This window comes from Myodes glareolus, chromosome 1 (genome assembly GCF_982192425.1).
Source record: "Myodes glareolus chromosome 1, mMyoGla1.1, whole genome shotgun sequence".
In the NCBI taxonomy this organism is placed as follows: Eukaryota; Metazoa; Chordata; class Mammalia; order Rodentia; family Cricetidae; genus Myodes; species Myodes glareolus.
Genome location: NC_142026.1, coordinates 131,194,673 through 131,212,189, shown reverse-complemented (window position 1 = coordinate 131,212,189; position 17,517 = coordinate 131,194,673). Strand labels below are relative to the sequence as shown.

Here is a 17,517-nt window from a genome sequence, read left to right as displayed (position 1 = left end):
TCCCACCTTGGAGCCTAAGACAAGTCTTAACGGAGAGAGTAACAGGGGCCTTTAAGTGGGGATTAGGTTTAGATGAGAGCCAGGGGTTACAGTTCTGAAGATATAGGTGTCCTTGTAAGAAAAGAAAGAGACTAGGGTCCCCCCTCTCCCTTCCCTGCTGTGTAAGGTCAGAACCTTCAGGAGATGGGAATGGACCCTACACAGAATCTCACCACAGTGACTCCCAACTTTTCAAACTCCAGAACCATGAAGTATCAGTCTATCCTTCTTCTACCCACTCAGTAGTGGTATCCTGCCCCATGCCTTGGCTAAAACATGGAGACACGGGAGCTGGCGGCTACAACTCAAATTGCATGCCTGAAGCAAATGAGAAAGTAAACCCCCATCAGAAAAAAGAGCCATGCTGGGTCCGGCTAAACTCTTCCCTTCACCTCTCACCTAACATCATCACAGATAACCATCACTATACAGATGGGGGAAAACTCTAGGACCCTTTGGCCCGGACCCCAGCGTGTTCTCACCTGCAGTTTCCTCTTCTTCCTAGAGAGGCTTCCTGTCCAGTCGCTGATCCGTCGCATTCTGGCTTTGAGGGTGTCTTTCTTTGCGGCATCCTCAGTTAAGGCTTTGGACTTGCGACAGGGGAGAGTAAAGGAACTGTAGTGTGTGGGATCTCTGTGATCCACCCTGGAGGGCACGTCCATGTCAGACGCAAATGAAACGCGGTTACTCAGGCTGACTTGGGAGCCGATATACTCATCGGAAGAACGGCAGGTTCCTGAGGGAGAGTGGCATCCCAGGCTGGCATCTTTGTACAGTTCCCGGAGGGAGGAGAGGGAAGAGCTTTGGTTGAAAGGTTTTTTGGTGTCGCTGGGTGGGAAGCTGGTGGGGAGGCTGGGGTCCGGGTCCGGGGTGCTCGGAGCCAGGAAGGAGCCCTCCACCTCACTCATCTCTCCAGCATTGCCCCACGGGGAGTCATACCAAGATGACTCTGAACTCAGCGAGCTACCTTTGCTGGAACGTAGGTGAGAGTCAGTGGGAGAGGGGCGCTGGCTGGCTGGAGAGTCTGCACCCGAATCCCGCCTAGCTTCTGGCACCAGGCAGGTTTCCGATGCCAACGTAGGGGAATATCTCAGCAGCTGCACAGGTCCACTGGGGGTCTCTGAGGTCCCTTTGTGGGGGTTGCCACCGTTATGGAACTCAACCCTTAAACACCCATCTAACTTCCCTAGTGTCTTGATGAGCACCCTGGGGCTCCTGCGGTCCTCGCCTGGCGGGGTGGACCCCGTGATGCTCTCATTTCTCCTGTAGCAGGTGAGGAGGTGTCCATTGCAGTCCCTGGAGGTCACGTGGCTCTCCCCTGACTCGTGGCCAACATAGTGGAAGCTATTCTCGGGCATGAAAGCACCATGGTTGCCCTGGAAGTCATTTCCCGGGGCGTTTGCTCTGTGCTTAGAGTAGACAATGCCCTTTGAGACTTTGCATGTGGGCCCATTGAGTCTGGTGGCATAAGGCTGGTGACTCTTAAAATGAGAAAGGCAGCTTCGGGCTAGGGACCTGGACTTGTAGCCGGCTCCATTGCTTCCGTGAGTCCATCCGTGCAAAGACTTCTCATCTTTTGCATGAATGCTGCGTATTTTCAGGGAGCAAGGCTTTTGCTTAGCACCGGTGACGGTATTGCTATGATTCTTGGACCCTTGGAAGGTATACTGACTCTCAGAGTTTCCCATTTTAACCTAAAGAACCGGAGAACAGTTGTATCAGTATGAGTCATGATCTAAATTACACTGCAGTAATTCAGGGTTTTCTAAATACAATGATTAATAATAATAAGCAATAGTTAATATTAAACAAGGGGACTGGAGGGTACAGGACCTTTCTTTCCATGCCTGACCAGAGTCAAAGGCGCAGAGACAAGAGTCATTTGACGAACTGGTTCCCCTGTTGCGAAAGGCCACACTGGTCACATGGACTATTGCACTGTAAGTATTCAAATACAGTTTAGAGTGTGGGCACCAGAAAAAAGTTCTGGTCTCTTTAAATCCCCTTAAAACTCATGTGCTAGGGATTTTAAATGCACTGTCAGTGGTGCGTTGTCAAAAAACGCATCAAAGTATCAGCTAAGAGTAAAGCCCTTCAGACCGAATGTTGGCTAATAATCATTGAAGTAAAAATGGAAGAAAATCTAGATGCATGGGCATACAATCAGAGAGATATCAGAGAAATTACATTTTCATTACAGAGGAATCATTATTGAGGCCAACAGCTCATATAATATTGGGGAATGGGTCTCAGGATCCCTCCAGATTCCAAAACCCTCAAAAACTCAGGTCTTTGAGTGCAATCTTTGCACTGACAACATACCCCAACATGTACCGCCCCATGTACTTTTTCTCTTAGATCACACATACAGCACTTGACAATGGAAACACCACGGAAACTGGTGTCACTCTGTGTTTCCCGCTGAATCATTTCAAGAGAATTGTTTGGACAAGTTCAGCAGTGTTGTCATTAAAAAAAAAAATCCAATTGACAGCAAGATGAACCTACAAGTGCAGAGCCCTGGGAGCCAGATGACCGCCATACTGAGTTCCCAAACAACCACAGTCCTAGTCAATTAACTTTAGAATGCTTTGGGAGAAAACATTCAAATACTTACAGTTTAGGATGTGGACAACAGAAAAAGGTTCTGGCCTCTTTAAATTCCCTTTAAAGTTCCAGTTAGCACAAGGAGTTGAGGAAGTAAGCAAAATGCAAATTAAAATTTGCTCCAAACCTCCCCCAACCCCTTTAAAGCTCATAAACACGGAACTGTTATGAGCCTACAGCCCTTCCTCTCAGGTTCCAGGCATATTTAGCAGGCTTTCAAGCTCCTCATTCTTGCACATCAAAGCTTGTAGCCTCACAGAGCAGAAATCAAATGGATGGCTATCTGGTTCATGGCAGCTATCAAAGACTTTAAAACCCTAGCCACTGGAGCAAATAAACCCTTCTTCATTACTCAGTGGGTCCGGTGCTTTCTGAGAGGTCCAGGAATCTGAGCTGTCATTACCTGCAGCCTGGCCTTTGCTGGGAGGCAGGTTAACGCTTGGCAGGGTTTACAGCTCCTGGGAAAGAGGCAGGCACTTAACAAGCACGGGGATGTGAGTCCATGAGGTGATCCTGAAAACCAAAACAAACACATACAAATAAAACACGTGAAAACTCCATCGAGCATTTCACACTGGACACCCAGTAAGGAAAAGCAAAAAAGTAAACTTGGGGAGGTAGCTCACTTGGTAGTATTTGCTAATAACCTACAAAGCCCTAGGTTGGATCCTCAGTATGGCTTAAAACAGGCACATCAGCATGTGCCTATAATACCAGTTCTCAGGAGGCAGAGGCAAGAGGACCGGAAGGTCAAGGGGTCATCAATGACTATGCAGGAAATTTGGGGTCGTAGGCTACAAGCCTGGACTATATCAGATCCTATCTCTAAAATGCATAAATAAATAAATAAATAAATAAATAAATAATTGCCCAATGGTTTAATATAGATTATCCAGAAATAAAGTATTAATGTTCAAGAATCTCTTGTCAATGGTTCTGTGAGCAAAGGCATCTGTTGCTAGGCCTGATGGTCTGAGTTAGGTCCCTGGATGCTATGTGGTGGAGAGACGGGACACTCCTGTCAATGCACACCACGGTATGTACGCCCCCAGCCCATAAATAAATAAATGAAAACAGTTTCACGAACTAAAACAACACACTGACAAGCCAATACACGAGAGGTCTGTGAGCTTCCCGATTGATCAAGTTGTTAGAGATCTACAGGCTGCCAGAACTGTCCGTTCCCTGTCTGCAGCCAATGACAGCCATTGTGGCCGCAGAAGCCGGTGAGAACGTTCAAATGAGCCAGGCTCATCTGTCACCACTCCCAGGAGAACAGACTCTGCTGACAAGGTGTAGGGATGTGCTCCCCCATCCGGTCCCTTGCAGGATAAGAACAGCGCATTGTTCTCTATTTGCCCAAGGAGTACAAACAAAAGCCCCACGTAAAATCATAGTCCTTGGCTAAAGTCCTAAGTTACAAGGGAGGCTGACCTCACCCATGAGTTTGACTTTTTCTCAAGCCCGTGCTGGTGGGGACCAGAGGTCACCCTCCAAAGGACAAGGTAGCCATCTAAGCAGGGAGGGCTGAGATGGGAAGTGCCATCTGGTGGTGTTCTGCCTTTATTTTCTCACAGATATAAACAGCAAAGTGATGAAGAGTCAAGAGAGGCCTTTTGAGTTCCTTTTCTGGAGTCGATTCCATAACTACATTAAAACGTGCCTAACAAGATTGACCGTCCTCCTCAATTTGGGCCCAATGACACTAAGTGTCTTCATGTTGCCAGGATACCATCATCACCATCCGTTGCTACAGTCCTGAAAGTCTGTAGCCACTGAGCAGTGATGGGCTGGTTTTCATGACCCAGACCACTGGCTATCACTGCTCTATCTTCTGCCCCCACAAATGTGACACCTCTATGCACACCATAAAAGAGGATCACAAAATAATGACCCACCTACGGCTTGCTTATTCTACAAAGAGTGATGCCTTTGAAGTTCATGCATGAGAGTGGCAGTCAGAATCCCCTTCCTTGTTAGGGTTTAATGACATCCCCCCATGTGCATGGAGTCTGGCCATATACACTCTTCTCATCTATTCACTGATTATGGTAGACGTCTGAGTTGCTTCCACCTCTTGGCTAACATGGATAATGTTGCTGTCAACATGGACGAACAAATACCGCCTACCAGCCCTCCGCGTAGGGTCCCGGAAGTGGACCCGCTAGATGAAGTGGTCCTCATCCTCTAAGGACCCAGCTGTTTTCACAACAGCTGCATCATTTCCCATCCCCACCAACTCTGTATCATACCGCTCTGACACTGCCACCCCCACCACCCCGTGGGTAGAGGCTCCTCACTGTGGTTTCCATTCGCATCTCTCTGAAGAGTCCTGAGGCTGGGCATCTCTTTGCACGCTGATTGGCTCTTGGATATATCCTCAGGACGGATCCAACATGACTTACAAAGTCGAAGAGAGGAGAAGCCAGTAGCACCGGGCCCAGGTTCCTCTAAATAAAACCAAAGCCACACGTTCCCTGATTGGTTCTATCCTGACAAACGTGTTTTACACTGGGGGGGGGGGGGAATCAAGGGCGCAAGCAGGCAACGTAATGGCTCATTTGAACTAATTAAAACTGAGGCTAACACCTAATTAATGAGACTGAAATACAGCCTTCTATGTGACTGCCCCTGCCTCCCAGTGAGCCATTTCCCTATATATATACCAAAGAGAGGCTAGTAATGGGAAGACAGGCCCAGTCTGACACAGGAGTACAAATACTGAGTCCCATCTCTGTGAAGTACACACACCCTGAGCTGTTAGTCTACCCCTCCCCCCCCGCTCCCCGCAGCACGGTGTATGTTTAAACTTAGGGAGGAAAAAATGGCTGCAGATGTTCCTAGCTATGGCTCCTTGTACCTTCACAGTCAGTAAAGGGAGTGAGCCTCTGCATTCAATTTAATACTTTTGTCACCAGTGGCAACATGAAAGAGAAAGGTTCCTGAGCCTCTCTCATTGATCCAGCAGCACCCCACAGGGTACTCCAGAGTCATGCGAACCTGCCAGTGTGGGGCCAACTGTTGGATACTCCTGGATGACAGAGGTCGGTGCTCAGGGATGCAGAAGAGGGTGCTATGCCAAGTGGAATTCTCTGCCCTGCAGCCGGCTGAGGCTGGAAGGCACCTCACCCAGCAGGTCAGGACAGGGGGTGATGTAGCTCAGCTGCTGCTTATCTAATAGGCACAGGGCTCTGGATTCACTACCCTAGAACCCCATAATCCAGCTGTGATGGCACACAACTGTAACCTCAGTGTCAGGAGGTGGAGGTGGGAGGGTCACAAGTCTAAGGCCCTTCTCACCTGCAGATAGGCAAGCTTGAGGCCAGCCTAGACTACCTGAGACCTGTCTAAAAAGGGTCAAGAATTTCAATATAACAAAATTTACCATGACATCACGTCCAGAGATATCAATCAAGAGATTTCAGATAAGAATGTTAACAATGATCTGAGGGAAACAGAAAAGTTTAAACTTTGAATTTAAACCTTTTATTGGTGGCATGGAAATCTCTTGGGGTGAGACTGCAGATTGCAACCAACACACAATCCCTAACTTTCTTGTGTACTATGGTCAGTAAGATTTTTTTTTGAGCAACATTCTTTGTCTTATGATTACAAAGCTTGTAATCCTGCCCAAAGCACCTTAGAAATCATTATTTCTAAAAAATAATGCCCATTGGACTGGAAAGATGACTCAGTGGCTAAGGGTACATACTGCCTTTCCAGGGGCCTGGAGTTTTGTTCCCAGCACCCTATTAGACAGCTCACAACTGCCTATAACTCCAGCTCCAGGGGATCTAATACCTCTGGCTTCTGCAGGCAACTATACTTGCATTCATATATCTACATGCACACATGCACATAGTTAAAATATAATAAAAATAAATTCTTTAAAAAGCTCACTTAAGATCTATTTGAATGATATTCTCTTGAGAAGTCCACATACATCCACAATTAAGTGTGTATTTTTCCCCAAAAGAGCTCTCAAATGTGCCCTTAACACAAATACTTAAAATCTATATTAGAAATTTTTCTTTTTAAAAAATATTTTTTACTATTGTGTGCATATGGGGAGGGTATGCATGCCATGGTACACATGTGCCAGTCAGAGAACAAAGTCTGTTCTCTTTCCATCTTCACAAGGATTCCAGGGATCAACCTTGGGTGGCCGGGCCTGCCCGGCAAGTGCCTTTACCCACACTAAGCCATCTCACCAGGTTCTTCCTTAAACTATGACTTTCCTTCATACCGAGCCATCCTGAAATACTTTCCCACTGCACAGACAAGAATCCCTCCTACACTTGAGTAGAAGCCTCTGTGCTAACAGGCTGTGTCTCCCATTGCCTTTCCACCCAGAGCATTACTGCTCAGAAGGAAAGAAGGGGGGAGGGAAACAGGGGAGAGAGAGGGAGGGAGGAAAGGAGATAGGAAAAGAAGGGAAGAGAAGGGGAGGGAAGGGAAGGGAAGGGAAGGGAAGGGAAGGGAAGGGAAGGGAAGGGAAGGGAAGGGAAGGGAAGGGAAGGGAAGGGAAGGGAAGGGAAGGGAAGCTTTTAATTTTAATGACATGAGGCCTCATATATTTCAGCCTGACCTTAAAGCCCTGGTTCTGCCTCCACCTCCCAGAGGCTAGGATTACAGGTATGTACCATCAGGCCCAGCGCATGCAGTGCTCAGATCAAACCTGGGGCTTTGTGCAGCCTAGGCAAGCAAGCACTCTCCCACCTTAGTGCATGCCCAGCCCCTTAATTAACTGTATGCTTGTGATAAGTTCGGAAATGCACCAGAAGACCCTATCCTTCACTGTCTGACTAGAGATGCCTGAACCATAGGCTCACAGGAAGCCCTCTGGGAACACCTGTGGATCAACGAAAGCACCTCCTAGCTTAGAAGGCTGATTTGGACACAGACCGAAAGCAAGGTCTCTCTCCATTGACTGTGTTTGAATGGCAGACCCAGAGACTCACAGACCATGAGGCTAAGTTTCCTTTACTAAGACAGGAAAGAGCCCAAAGGAGTGGGGAGCGGGGAGGGGAGCCAACAGCAGTACACACACTAACAGAGGCAAATGCTGACCAGATGTTCACCACACCTGGTCAGCTCCGCCCACTGGTAAAAGGAGCAGTCTTACAAACTGCACCAACAAGAGCACATCCAACATCTGTGAAATTCACTGGCAGACAGTGTAACCCCCATGAGACACTATGTAACTATGGTCCCTGGTGAGTTTGACAAAGATATTTACCCTTCAGCCTTCGGCTAGGATTTTTGTTCAAAAAGAAGAAAGTAAGTAAGCCAAAGTTTCAGCAACCTCTGTCTCTCAACTCCTTTACAAAGGTAAACTTACAGTATTTGGGTTTTAAAAACTCTTTTTGATGGTAAAGAGACGGAAACCAAAATAATAAAACAATAACAAAAAATTTTCTGTAAACTTAAAAAAGATGTAGTTATGAGGCTTGGTTGGCACTTGAAAGTAGCAAAAATATATGTTAGAATATACCAAATTGCATCAGGACACCTGAAGATATATAAGCTACAATAATACATAGTAGGCATCTCAGATACAGTGCAGTCTAAAGTTCATAGGCCTGAAGGTATGTAAGCTACAATAATACATAGTAGGCATCTCAGACACAATGCGGCCTACAGTTCATAGGGATAGAATGTGAACAAAGGTCCTGTGGGATGCACAGGGCATTGAGCAGTGCACAGAGCAAAGTTTGGAGGCCATGCACAAAGGGTCACATGATTGCCTTCATTTATTATATAATAGTAAGATTCAGATGGCTCAAGTTAGTCACAATCCCAAGAGCCTTAAAAAGAAATCCTTCATTTCCCCCAGACCCTATTCATATGACTGTCAGGTGGCCTCTTAAGTTCAACACAAACCAGAATGGAAAGGGGCTCTCTGGTTTTTAAATTGTGATCAATTACTATATCCAAAAATGTCAGCAAATGTATACAACTTTACAGACAGGCAATCATGGTGAGCTACCAGAGAGAAACATCTTCTGCGAGGAAGTTCAAGACTTACCTCATTGTCATTTCCCTTCAGAGTGAGATACCCTGATGGCCAACGTCTCTGTTCTCAGAGGAGTGCAGGGCTTACAGCAGGAGAGAAGGTGACCAAAACAAACCAGAACTATTGCATCTCTGGGCTGAGCTGAGCCCAGATGGAGAAGCAGAAGAAGCCAGCAAGTAGGTAGATGTGCTGAGGGACCGGGAGTCAGAAGGGCTAGAAGAAGGGCTGGGGGCAAATGATGGGGTGATCGGAGCTGGAGGGTTGAGCAAGACAGTAAAACCCGAGTTCTACCACAAGCAGACACCGGCAGGCTCCACAGTTTCTGAGAGATTAGAAGGTTGGACTCAGAGGCTCCTCACAGCCCAATGGCAAATCCCTTAGCCAGAGCAAGAGCCAGATAAGATAGGAGCTCATTGTCACTACGCACCATGAGGTCTGCTGACATCTTTTTATTTGGGTCAGGCAGAGATGTTTCAGCCACGCAGGAGTCAAGGCTCAGAATTTGGTCTGGTTTGTGTCATCAAAGTTGGGGGAAGGCTGACTTATGTCTGGTATGGCGTCTAAGATGTTGGGAGAAGTACTCATCCTTTCTGGCTTTCATTTCCCCATTTACAAACTAAAGATAAAAAATATCTAGCATGCCCACCTCGTAGACTGAATCAGGTGTGGAAATTTATGTGAAACCACCTAAAAAAATATGATTCCCCTCTGCTGTAAATTGGTTTGTGTAATGTGATAGCCAATCTTTCATCATCCGCTGTTTCAGATCTATAGCTGATTATCCATCATTAAACCTTGTCTATATTTATGTACAAATTTATAATTGTCAGCCAGGCAGTGGAGGCACACCTTTAATCTCAGCCCTCGGGAGGCAGAGGCAGGCAGATCTCTTTGAGTTTGAGGCCAGCCTGGTCTACAGAGCTAGTTCCAGGACAGCTAGAGTTGTTACACAGAGAAATCCTGTCTTGAATCCCCTCCCCCATAAAAAAACTCCAAAAACCAAATTTATAATTGCCTAAGTTGTACTATTAGTATGTGTGATTTTGATCAATTCCCCCCAATAATCATACTATATAAAACAACATAATTTACAAGAGGTGTCAAATGCCCAAAACAATGGCCCAAGTCACACACTTGAAAAATGAGATCCTTGTGATTGAAAAGATGAGCAAATAATACCAATTACTCACTGAGTAACTATTAATGCCTTAGAGCAGTCATTGCAAATAGGGAGACTGCTCTCTAGACAGCATTTAGCATGATCAAAATACAGTTGGAGGTTATGGCTTCCAGGGACACAGGCGTAAGGGAATGAGGTCATGCTGGTGGCACGTAGCAGTAAGGCCAGATGCCACTCAACATCAGACAGTACACCAGCTCCACACTGTAAGTATCTACTCCAGTGTGCGCATAGTGCTGAGGCTGAGAAAGCCATCCTTAATGTTTTACTGTTTCACATGTGACTACAAATCTCTATGAAAGGGACACACACACACACACACACACACACACACATACACACACACACACACACGTACAACAGTAGCATTCAGGTCTATAAAGGATCCAAACGTAAACTCAGTCAATATTGCCCAACCTTCTTCTGTCATTTTTTTGTCAATGAACCACAGAATGCAGGAATCACGTACCTGGACTTGAGGGACGGGTTTCTAAATCTAAGACTTCTTGAACTCATTCGGGTAAACAGGCAGGCAAAAGAACATCTGGTCTCTACAGGAATTTGTAATCTTTACCAACAGAGTGGGCAGGAAACAAGCTGTGCTAAAGGCCTCTAAGCTGAGCAGCACTGTTGAACCCCACCAATTCCCTTTCAGGGCAGTGGGTGGGGGCCATGAACAGATGAAAGGGTCACCCACTGGGCAGCACTGAATGCCCAGGAGCCTGAGCTCAGTGGACAAGCATGGCTGACATCCAACAGGGGGAAAGTCATAAATTCCACAAGGACAATGACCCAGCTCTGGGGCACAGTTCATCACCTTAGTTAAGCCCATTCATCATATGGGGGTGGTCACAGAACTCACACCTGCTTTGTAAGAAACCCTAACATCTGCAGCATCCACACAGAATTGCTGTTCAAACTAGGGTCTCAGCCCACTGGTGGGTCATGAAGTTCCCATAATGAATCAATCCCAGCAAAAAGTAGAGAGAAAATAAGATTGAAAAAATAATGGCAGATTGTGTCCAATAAAGATAAAACTGCAGTTTGCAACATGTGTCTGGGTACTTGTTCATACACTGGGTTCTGATAGAATGTGTCTGGGTACTTGTTCATATACTGGGTTCTGATACAATATGTCTGGGTACTTGTTCATATACTGGGTTCTGATACAATATGTCTGGGTACTTGTTCTTATACTGGGCTGTGAAACATAGGTAAGAAGCACAGGTAGGTAAATCTGTTTGACTAGTAGTCCCAAAAAACCCCGGGCAGTGGTGGCTCATGCCTTTAATGCCAGCACTCAAGAGACACAGGAAGTGGGATCTCTGAATTCGAGGCCAGTCTGGTCTACAAGAGCTAGTTCCAGGACAGGCTCCAAAGCTACAGGGAAACCCTGTCTTGAAAAACAAACAAACAAACAAACAAACAACAACAAATGTCATAGCATCATAACCACACCTTTAGTCCCTGTACTCATGAGGCAAAGGCAGGAGAATCTCTGTGAGTTCAAAGAGAGCCTTAGTCTACACAGTGAGTTCCAGAACAGTCAGGACGACACAGAGAAACCCTGTCTCAAAAAAAAGGAGAGAAAGAAAAGGAAAATAAAAAGCTATGTCATAAAACTTTAAAGAGTATTTTCCTCCTCATGGTACATATATTTAATATGTGTAAAGTATCTGAATAATTATCAAAACAACGAGAGGAGGAAGGCAGGGTAATGGAAAATAGCAAATCCAAAGACTCAGGTATCCTATCCTGTGGCTTCCCGAATCCACACATGACTGAAGCATTAATCGAGCAAGAGAAAGGATTCCGGCTTGTTCAGGACAAGGTGGAAAGGTGACAGTCCTGTGTGTCAATCATCTTACTCATGATTTGTCTGTATCACTTGGATACCTGTGTCTAGGCCTGTATTATGGGAGCGTAGCACGGTGGGTGAGCAGAGTCTCTTCACTGTATGGTGGGCAGGAAGTAGACCATTGGCAGGAAGAGGTCATGGACAGACATTAGCCACACAAGAATGCACCACAAATGGCCAGGCAGAGAGTGGATCCTATAATCTCCCAGCAATCTCTTCAAATTGGGCCAGTATCCCCATGATCTGTCCCTGGAAAACCCTCAGAAGGGATCCCACAGGTGCATCTACTAAATTCCCAATTGATGCTTAATCAAATTGACAGTCCAGATTAACCACTACATGGTCCTACTAAGACTTATTCTGGTAAACCAGGGCAAACAGTCTCCAAAAACTCAGAAAGTAATCACCCAAGACAAACACCTGGGCTACTACTAGGAGCCAGACAAGAAAGGGGCAATCCCTTTTAAATCAAGTCAAGGCTGTGGTCCTCATTCTTTTGTGTTCTAGCTTCAGTGAAACTGCAGATGGATATGCAAATTCTTAAAAATCAGGGAAGGTCTGGTAAGGAAGTTAACTGCAGCTCAGAGGCTGAGTGGGACCCCTCAGATAAAGGAAGGGGAGAAAGGAAGGCGAGAGCTGAAAACTGAGGGTCCCTGTGTAGGAAGGAGTAGGAAGGAGAAGGCAATGGGGAGGAAGCAGAGAGAAAGAGGCAGCAGGGGGAGCTTTAGCAGTCAAGTGTCCACCACCTCAACCCCAGATACACCTGAAGGGACCCATTTAGAGACGCGCAGGGCGCCTCTCCAGGATGGCACTGACAGGAAAAGATGTGTTCTTGGGAAAGGACATAAATTGCTCCACTCAGCAAGTCGGGAGGAATGGTTTGGAGGCTTTCCAGGATTCCTGCAAAGTGCTTCAAGGAAAACCAAAGGAGTGCAATGGGATCCCTTTTCCAGAGCGACTGTCAGCCTGTGTGGGATGGGAGGGAGATTACAGACATGAGCCACACGGAGAAGCAATAGAGAACACACAACTCCAGCAGCGCGCTGACCGCATCCCACAGATATTGCTGGTATGTTTGCGGAATGCCGACTAAATCGAGTGGCTGGCTACAGCTGAACCATCACAGGAACCAAAAGCAGTTCAGGGATTAAACAACAAAAAAATCCTTTCAGCCAGGCACTTTCAAGTGTTGCTTGTATTTTGTTGTTGGTGGCGGTGGTGTGTGTGTGTGTGTGTGTGTGTGTGTGTGTGTGTGTATGTTTGTGTGTGTGGGTGAGCATGCATATGTCTTATTTGGGTCCAGAGACCAAAGGACCCCAAACTGCTGTACCTCAGACAGCATCCACCTTATATTCTCATTGAGACAGGGTTTCTCTTTCACTGGCCTGGAGCTAGCAGAGGAAGCGAGGTTGAGTGGCCAGGGAGTCCCAGGGATCCAGTTGTCTCTACCTCTCCAGCACTGAGATTACCCACACATACCACACTGTTATTGTTTTAAAAGAAAAAAAATTTGTTATTGATGCTTTTGCTTTTGAAGGTGGAGTCCTGAGATTGAGCGCAGGTCGTCAGGCAGGTCGCAAGGCAAGCGCTCTGCCAGCTGGCCCGCCCCCAGCATTTGCTTGTTTTTAATATATTAATGTTCCATTCTACTTTACCCTTCTCCCAGGTCTCCATCAGAACCATCCAAATTCTCCCCTACATTCCAGTCCCCCAAGACCCTGCTGTTCAGGGGCAGGAGCCACAACCAAATATTCTGAAGAGTTAACATGGGTTTCATGGGCTCTCCTCTGTAACTTATGACCTCTACAGTCAAAACTGTCAGCCCGGCTTTTAAATATCCTCTCTTCGTTAACTCTGCTTGAGTCGTTCTATAAAAGCAAGCTTGGTTCCTGCAAGCAGCACCCAGGCTTCACCCCACAATACAGGCAGCGTGGGGACTTGGGCTGCAGGGCTGCAACCATTAGCTTCCTTGTTTCTGGCTGCAGAGACCCATGAATAAGACACGTGCCTCAGGAAATTGAAAGCAGACATCGAACCCCTAAGCCTCAGTCACATTTTACAACCAAAATACGCTCCAGTGATTCTACCAAGTTATTCTTGGCCGAAGTCTTTCTTCATTATACAATGTTCCATTTAAACCTGAAAAGTGAACAGGCACAAACCACACATTTTCCCCTTCGTGTAAATAGGTGTGTCCCACACCCTTGCAAATGTGTGACCATTCTACTTTAACTGGAGGTGGGGCCCCACTTCAGGGTTCACTTTTACTAGGTTACTAGGTTTCTATCTGAAGGCTACTGTCTAAGTTACCCTTATGAAAAAATAAGACATTGTTGTGGGAGCTCAATCCATGTAGCCAGAGAAAACCATGGCAAGTCACCCGAAAAATCATTTAGTCATTGGCTAACTGGATCGAGCTCCCAAAAAACTTCACTGCAACTTCTCTTAATGCCTGTGATTACACACAAATCTGCTAAGAGTTTACCCAACAATTTATTAAAACTTCAGGGGGAAAACAGACAGGACTAGTAGGTCCAGTTTAGGGTTGCTGGTTTAGCTAGACATGGTAACACATATCTGAAATTGTGAGGACTTGGGAAGCAAAAGTAGAAAGGTCAAGAGTTCAAGGTCACCCTCAGCTTGTTAGCAATTCCAAGGGCAGCCTGGAATTCTTGAGGCCTTGACTCCGGAAAGTACAAAAAAAGTATTGAACTTTAATTTGTTAAAATTGCACAGCAATTGAAATGTTTTGAAACTCAATGTCTATGGATATATGGGAAGAATTTAGCATGTTGCAGATGCTGCTTGGTGTCAGAGGTCCATGGGAAATAAGAGCTCTCACTAATAACTCACACAATTGCCCTTGCTTTATAGAAGAAGGAATTTAAGTCTCCAAGGGTTAAATGGTTTGCTTAAGATCACTAAGGGGGGCGGGGGAAGTAGAAATCAAGCCATTATCTTTTTTTTAAAGATTTATTTATGTATAGTGTTTTGTCTGCATGTATGCCTTCAGGCCAGAAGAGGGCACCAGATCTCATTACAGATGGTTGTGAGCCACCACGTGGTTGCTGGGAATTGAACTCAAGACCTCTTTAAGAACAGCCAGTTTTTTTAACCTCTGAGCCATCTCTCCACCCCAAACTAGGATCTTTCTCATCATTTTTAATACTAACTGCCAAATCAACAGGCTCTAGAGTCACCTAGAAGACCAGCCTCTGGGCGTGCCTGTGAGGGGTTGTCTAGATTAGGCTAATAGGGTGGGAGGACCCACATTCACTGTGGGTGGAGCCGTCCCACATGGTGGGACCATGGCCTGAATAAATAGGAGGAGAGTTGAGCACCGGAATTCATCACTCTCAACTTCCTGACTGCAACGTCAGTGACCAGCAGCCTCACACTCTCGCGGCCTTGCTGTCCCTACCACAATGGACCACATCAGGAACTATGAGCCAAAAAACCTTTCTCTCTTAAGTTGCTTTTGTCCGGTATTATGTCATGGTGATGAAACAAGTCATTAAACATGGCGCCACATCCAAGTAATTAAAAATGCTCCCAGAATTACTCTGTCTTCTTAAAAAGCACATTTAACTCCCAGGTTTCCCTTTCAGAGAGGAAACAGTAGCAAACCTCAGGGCAGTGATGGTGAAATCAAAGGTGCCTAGGGACAAGGAGGAGGGGAGGACTGAGCATCCCAGCTGACGAAAAGAGAGGAGGAGGAGGGGAGCACAGAGCATCCCAGCTGTCAGAGAGGAAGAGGAGGAGGGGAGCACAGAGCATCCCAGTTGACAGAAAGAGAGGAGGAGGAGGGGAGTACATGGAAGAGGGCACAGGGTGGAGAACCAAATACAATGTTTAAATGTATGTATGCAACGATGAAACTCATTAATTTGCATGCTAGCTAAAGGAATTAGAAAATTAAGTAAATAGAAAACCAGGGAGATAGCCCAGTGGTTAGAGCACTCACCACACTAACAAGAGGGCCAAAGCTCAGGCAAACATCAGGTGGGCGTGGTGACCTGCCTGTCATTCCAGCCTCGGAAATACAGGCAGGATCCCCAGAGCAAAGCGACTGGAAAGACTAGCCACAGCGGTGAGGCCTGGGTTTGACTGAGAGACCTTGCCTCGGTGAACAAGCCAGGAAAGCGACTGCGGAGGATTCCTGACATCAACTTTACCCATAGTTGTTTGATAGAGAGTTTAGGCGATAACTTGGTCCACCACTTTATACGTAAACTCTGTTTTTCTCCAAGTGCCTTGCCTTGCGACACCCCAGCCCATGACTCTGTTTTTTTGTCCCTGCCGTAGTGCCAACTGCAAGGAAAGGACTGGCACAGCCCCAAATAGACGATCAGAATGAGACCAAGAAGCAGAGGCAGATGTTGGAGTCATTAAGCTTCAAACCAAGGATACCAGGAGGCAGTGGCTCCCACCAGAAGCTGAGGTAACCTAGGGAGGGCTCTTCCCTGGGTCTCAGAAGGAGTACGACCTTGCTGTACTAGGAGTTCAGACTTCTAACCTCCCGAGTCTGTGAGTGCTCAGAAGGCCTGAAACTCACACAGGAGAAACCCGACTGATATTCTAATGTTGACCCAGAGAGCAGGGGACATCTTCCAACTAAAACATGACGAGGAACATTCCTGCCTGCTGTGGTTTGTTCCCTCCAAAATTCATGTTGAAATTTCATTTGCCAATATCCGGTATTTGGGGAAGTAGGACCTAGAAATTATGCCCCTCATTCATTCCCAGGTCCTTCTACCCAGATTGTTCTAATTCTTCCAGGTATGAAGGGTGTCTCAGTACAGCAAAAAAGAATTTGTTATGGTGAGAAAATCTTGCTGTGAGGGCTGGAGAGATGGCTCAGTGGTTAAGAGCACTGGCTGCTCTTCCAGAGGTCCTGAGTTCAATTCCCAGCAACCACATCAACCACATGGTGACTCACAACCATCTGTAGTGATGCCACACTACATCTGGTGCCCTCTTCTGGCCCAGAGGGATACATGCAGGCAGAACACTATACATATTAATAATAATAATAATAATAATAATAATAATAATAATAAAAAAAAAAATCTTTAAAAAAAATAAAGAAAAATAAAGAAAATCTTGTCGTGAATCGAATCTGTCAGATACTTGGCTCTTTGTGTCCAGCTCCTGGATTTCTCAGATTTAAAAACCATGAGCAAAAATGAATCTCTTTTGTTTTTCTTGTGTGTGTGTGTGTTGTTGTTGTTGTTGTTGTTTTTGGCTTTTCAAGACAGAATATCTCTGTGTAGCCCTGAATTTCCTCAAACTCAGAGATCTGCCTGCCTCTGCCTCCCACTGCTCTGAAGATCTGCAGTCTTTATAGAACAAGGGCGAACAACCATGACAACTCAGAGAAAGAGAAATGCCACCTCCTAATCAAAGCCTGACAGGGGAACAGACTGGTACAGGAATGTCTCCCACCATCGCCTTGTCAAATAGCTTAGGGTGATTGTGTGAGGTGGAACCTCTCCACAGCAACAGTACAAAGATGAAGGCCATGGTTCGAGCAGAGTTGTGGCCTGTGTGAGAATTGAAAAGGCAGAAATCCTTCCTCTGCATAGATGTGTAAGTCTGCCTACACGAAAGGGATTTGTGAAGAGATGGACAAGAGTGTCCCCAGTTTTAAAATAGTGTGATGACAGAGTGAAGAAGATATCCTGACCGCCCTCCCCCCCAACTCCTTTCCTCTGTCATTTGGATCTGCCAGTTCAGTTGTTTTCCAGTCTATAAAACTATCTAAGATTCACTTTCAGCTCTGTGTCTCCATAACTATGAACTACAAAGAACGGGGAA

The 17,517-nt window shown here is 46.1% G+C and overlaps 1 protein-coding gene across 5 annotated transcripts in view; it reads right to left on the bottom strand.

Annotated features, from left to right (window-relative positions):
* Positions 1-17,517, bottom strand: part of Tiam2 (TIAM Rac1 associated GEF 2) — a 227,253-nt gene that overhangs the window by 103,038 nt on the left and 106,698 nt on the right. For 4 of the 5 annotated variants that reach the window (XM_087912123.1, XM_048420109.3, XM_085687874.2 and 1 more), the window contains 2 exons: positions 3,050-3,159; positions 522-1,733 (listed from right to left, as the gene is read on the bottom strand). In XM_087912123.1, coding sequence (XP_087768249.1) covers positions 522-1,727 — 1,206 coding nt within the window. In that variant the 5' untranslated portion in view covers positions 1,728-1,733; positions 3,050-3,159. Of the gene's footprint in view, positions 1-521; positions 1,734-3,049; positions 3,160-4,946; positions 5,082-17,517 lie in introns of those variants that run through there. The other variant, XM_087912119.1, reaches the window with a different exon arrangement.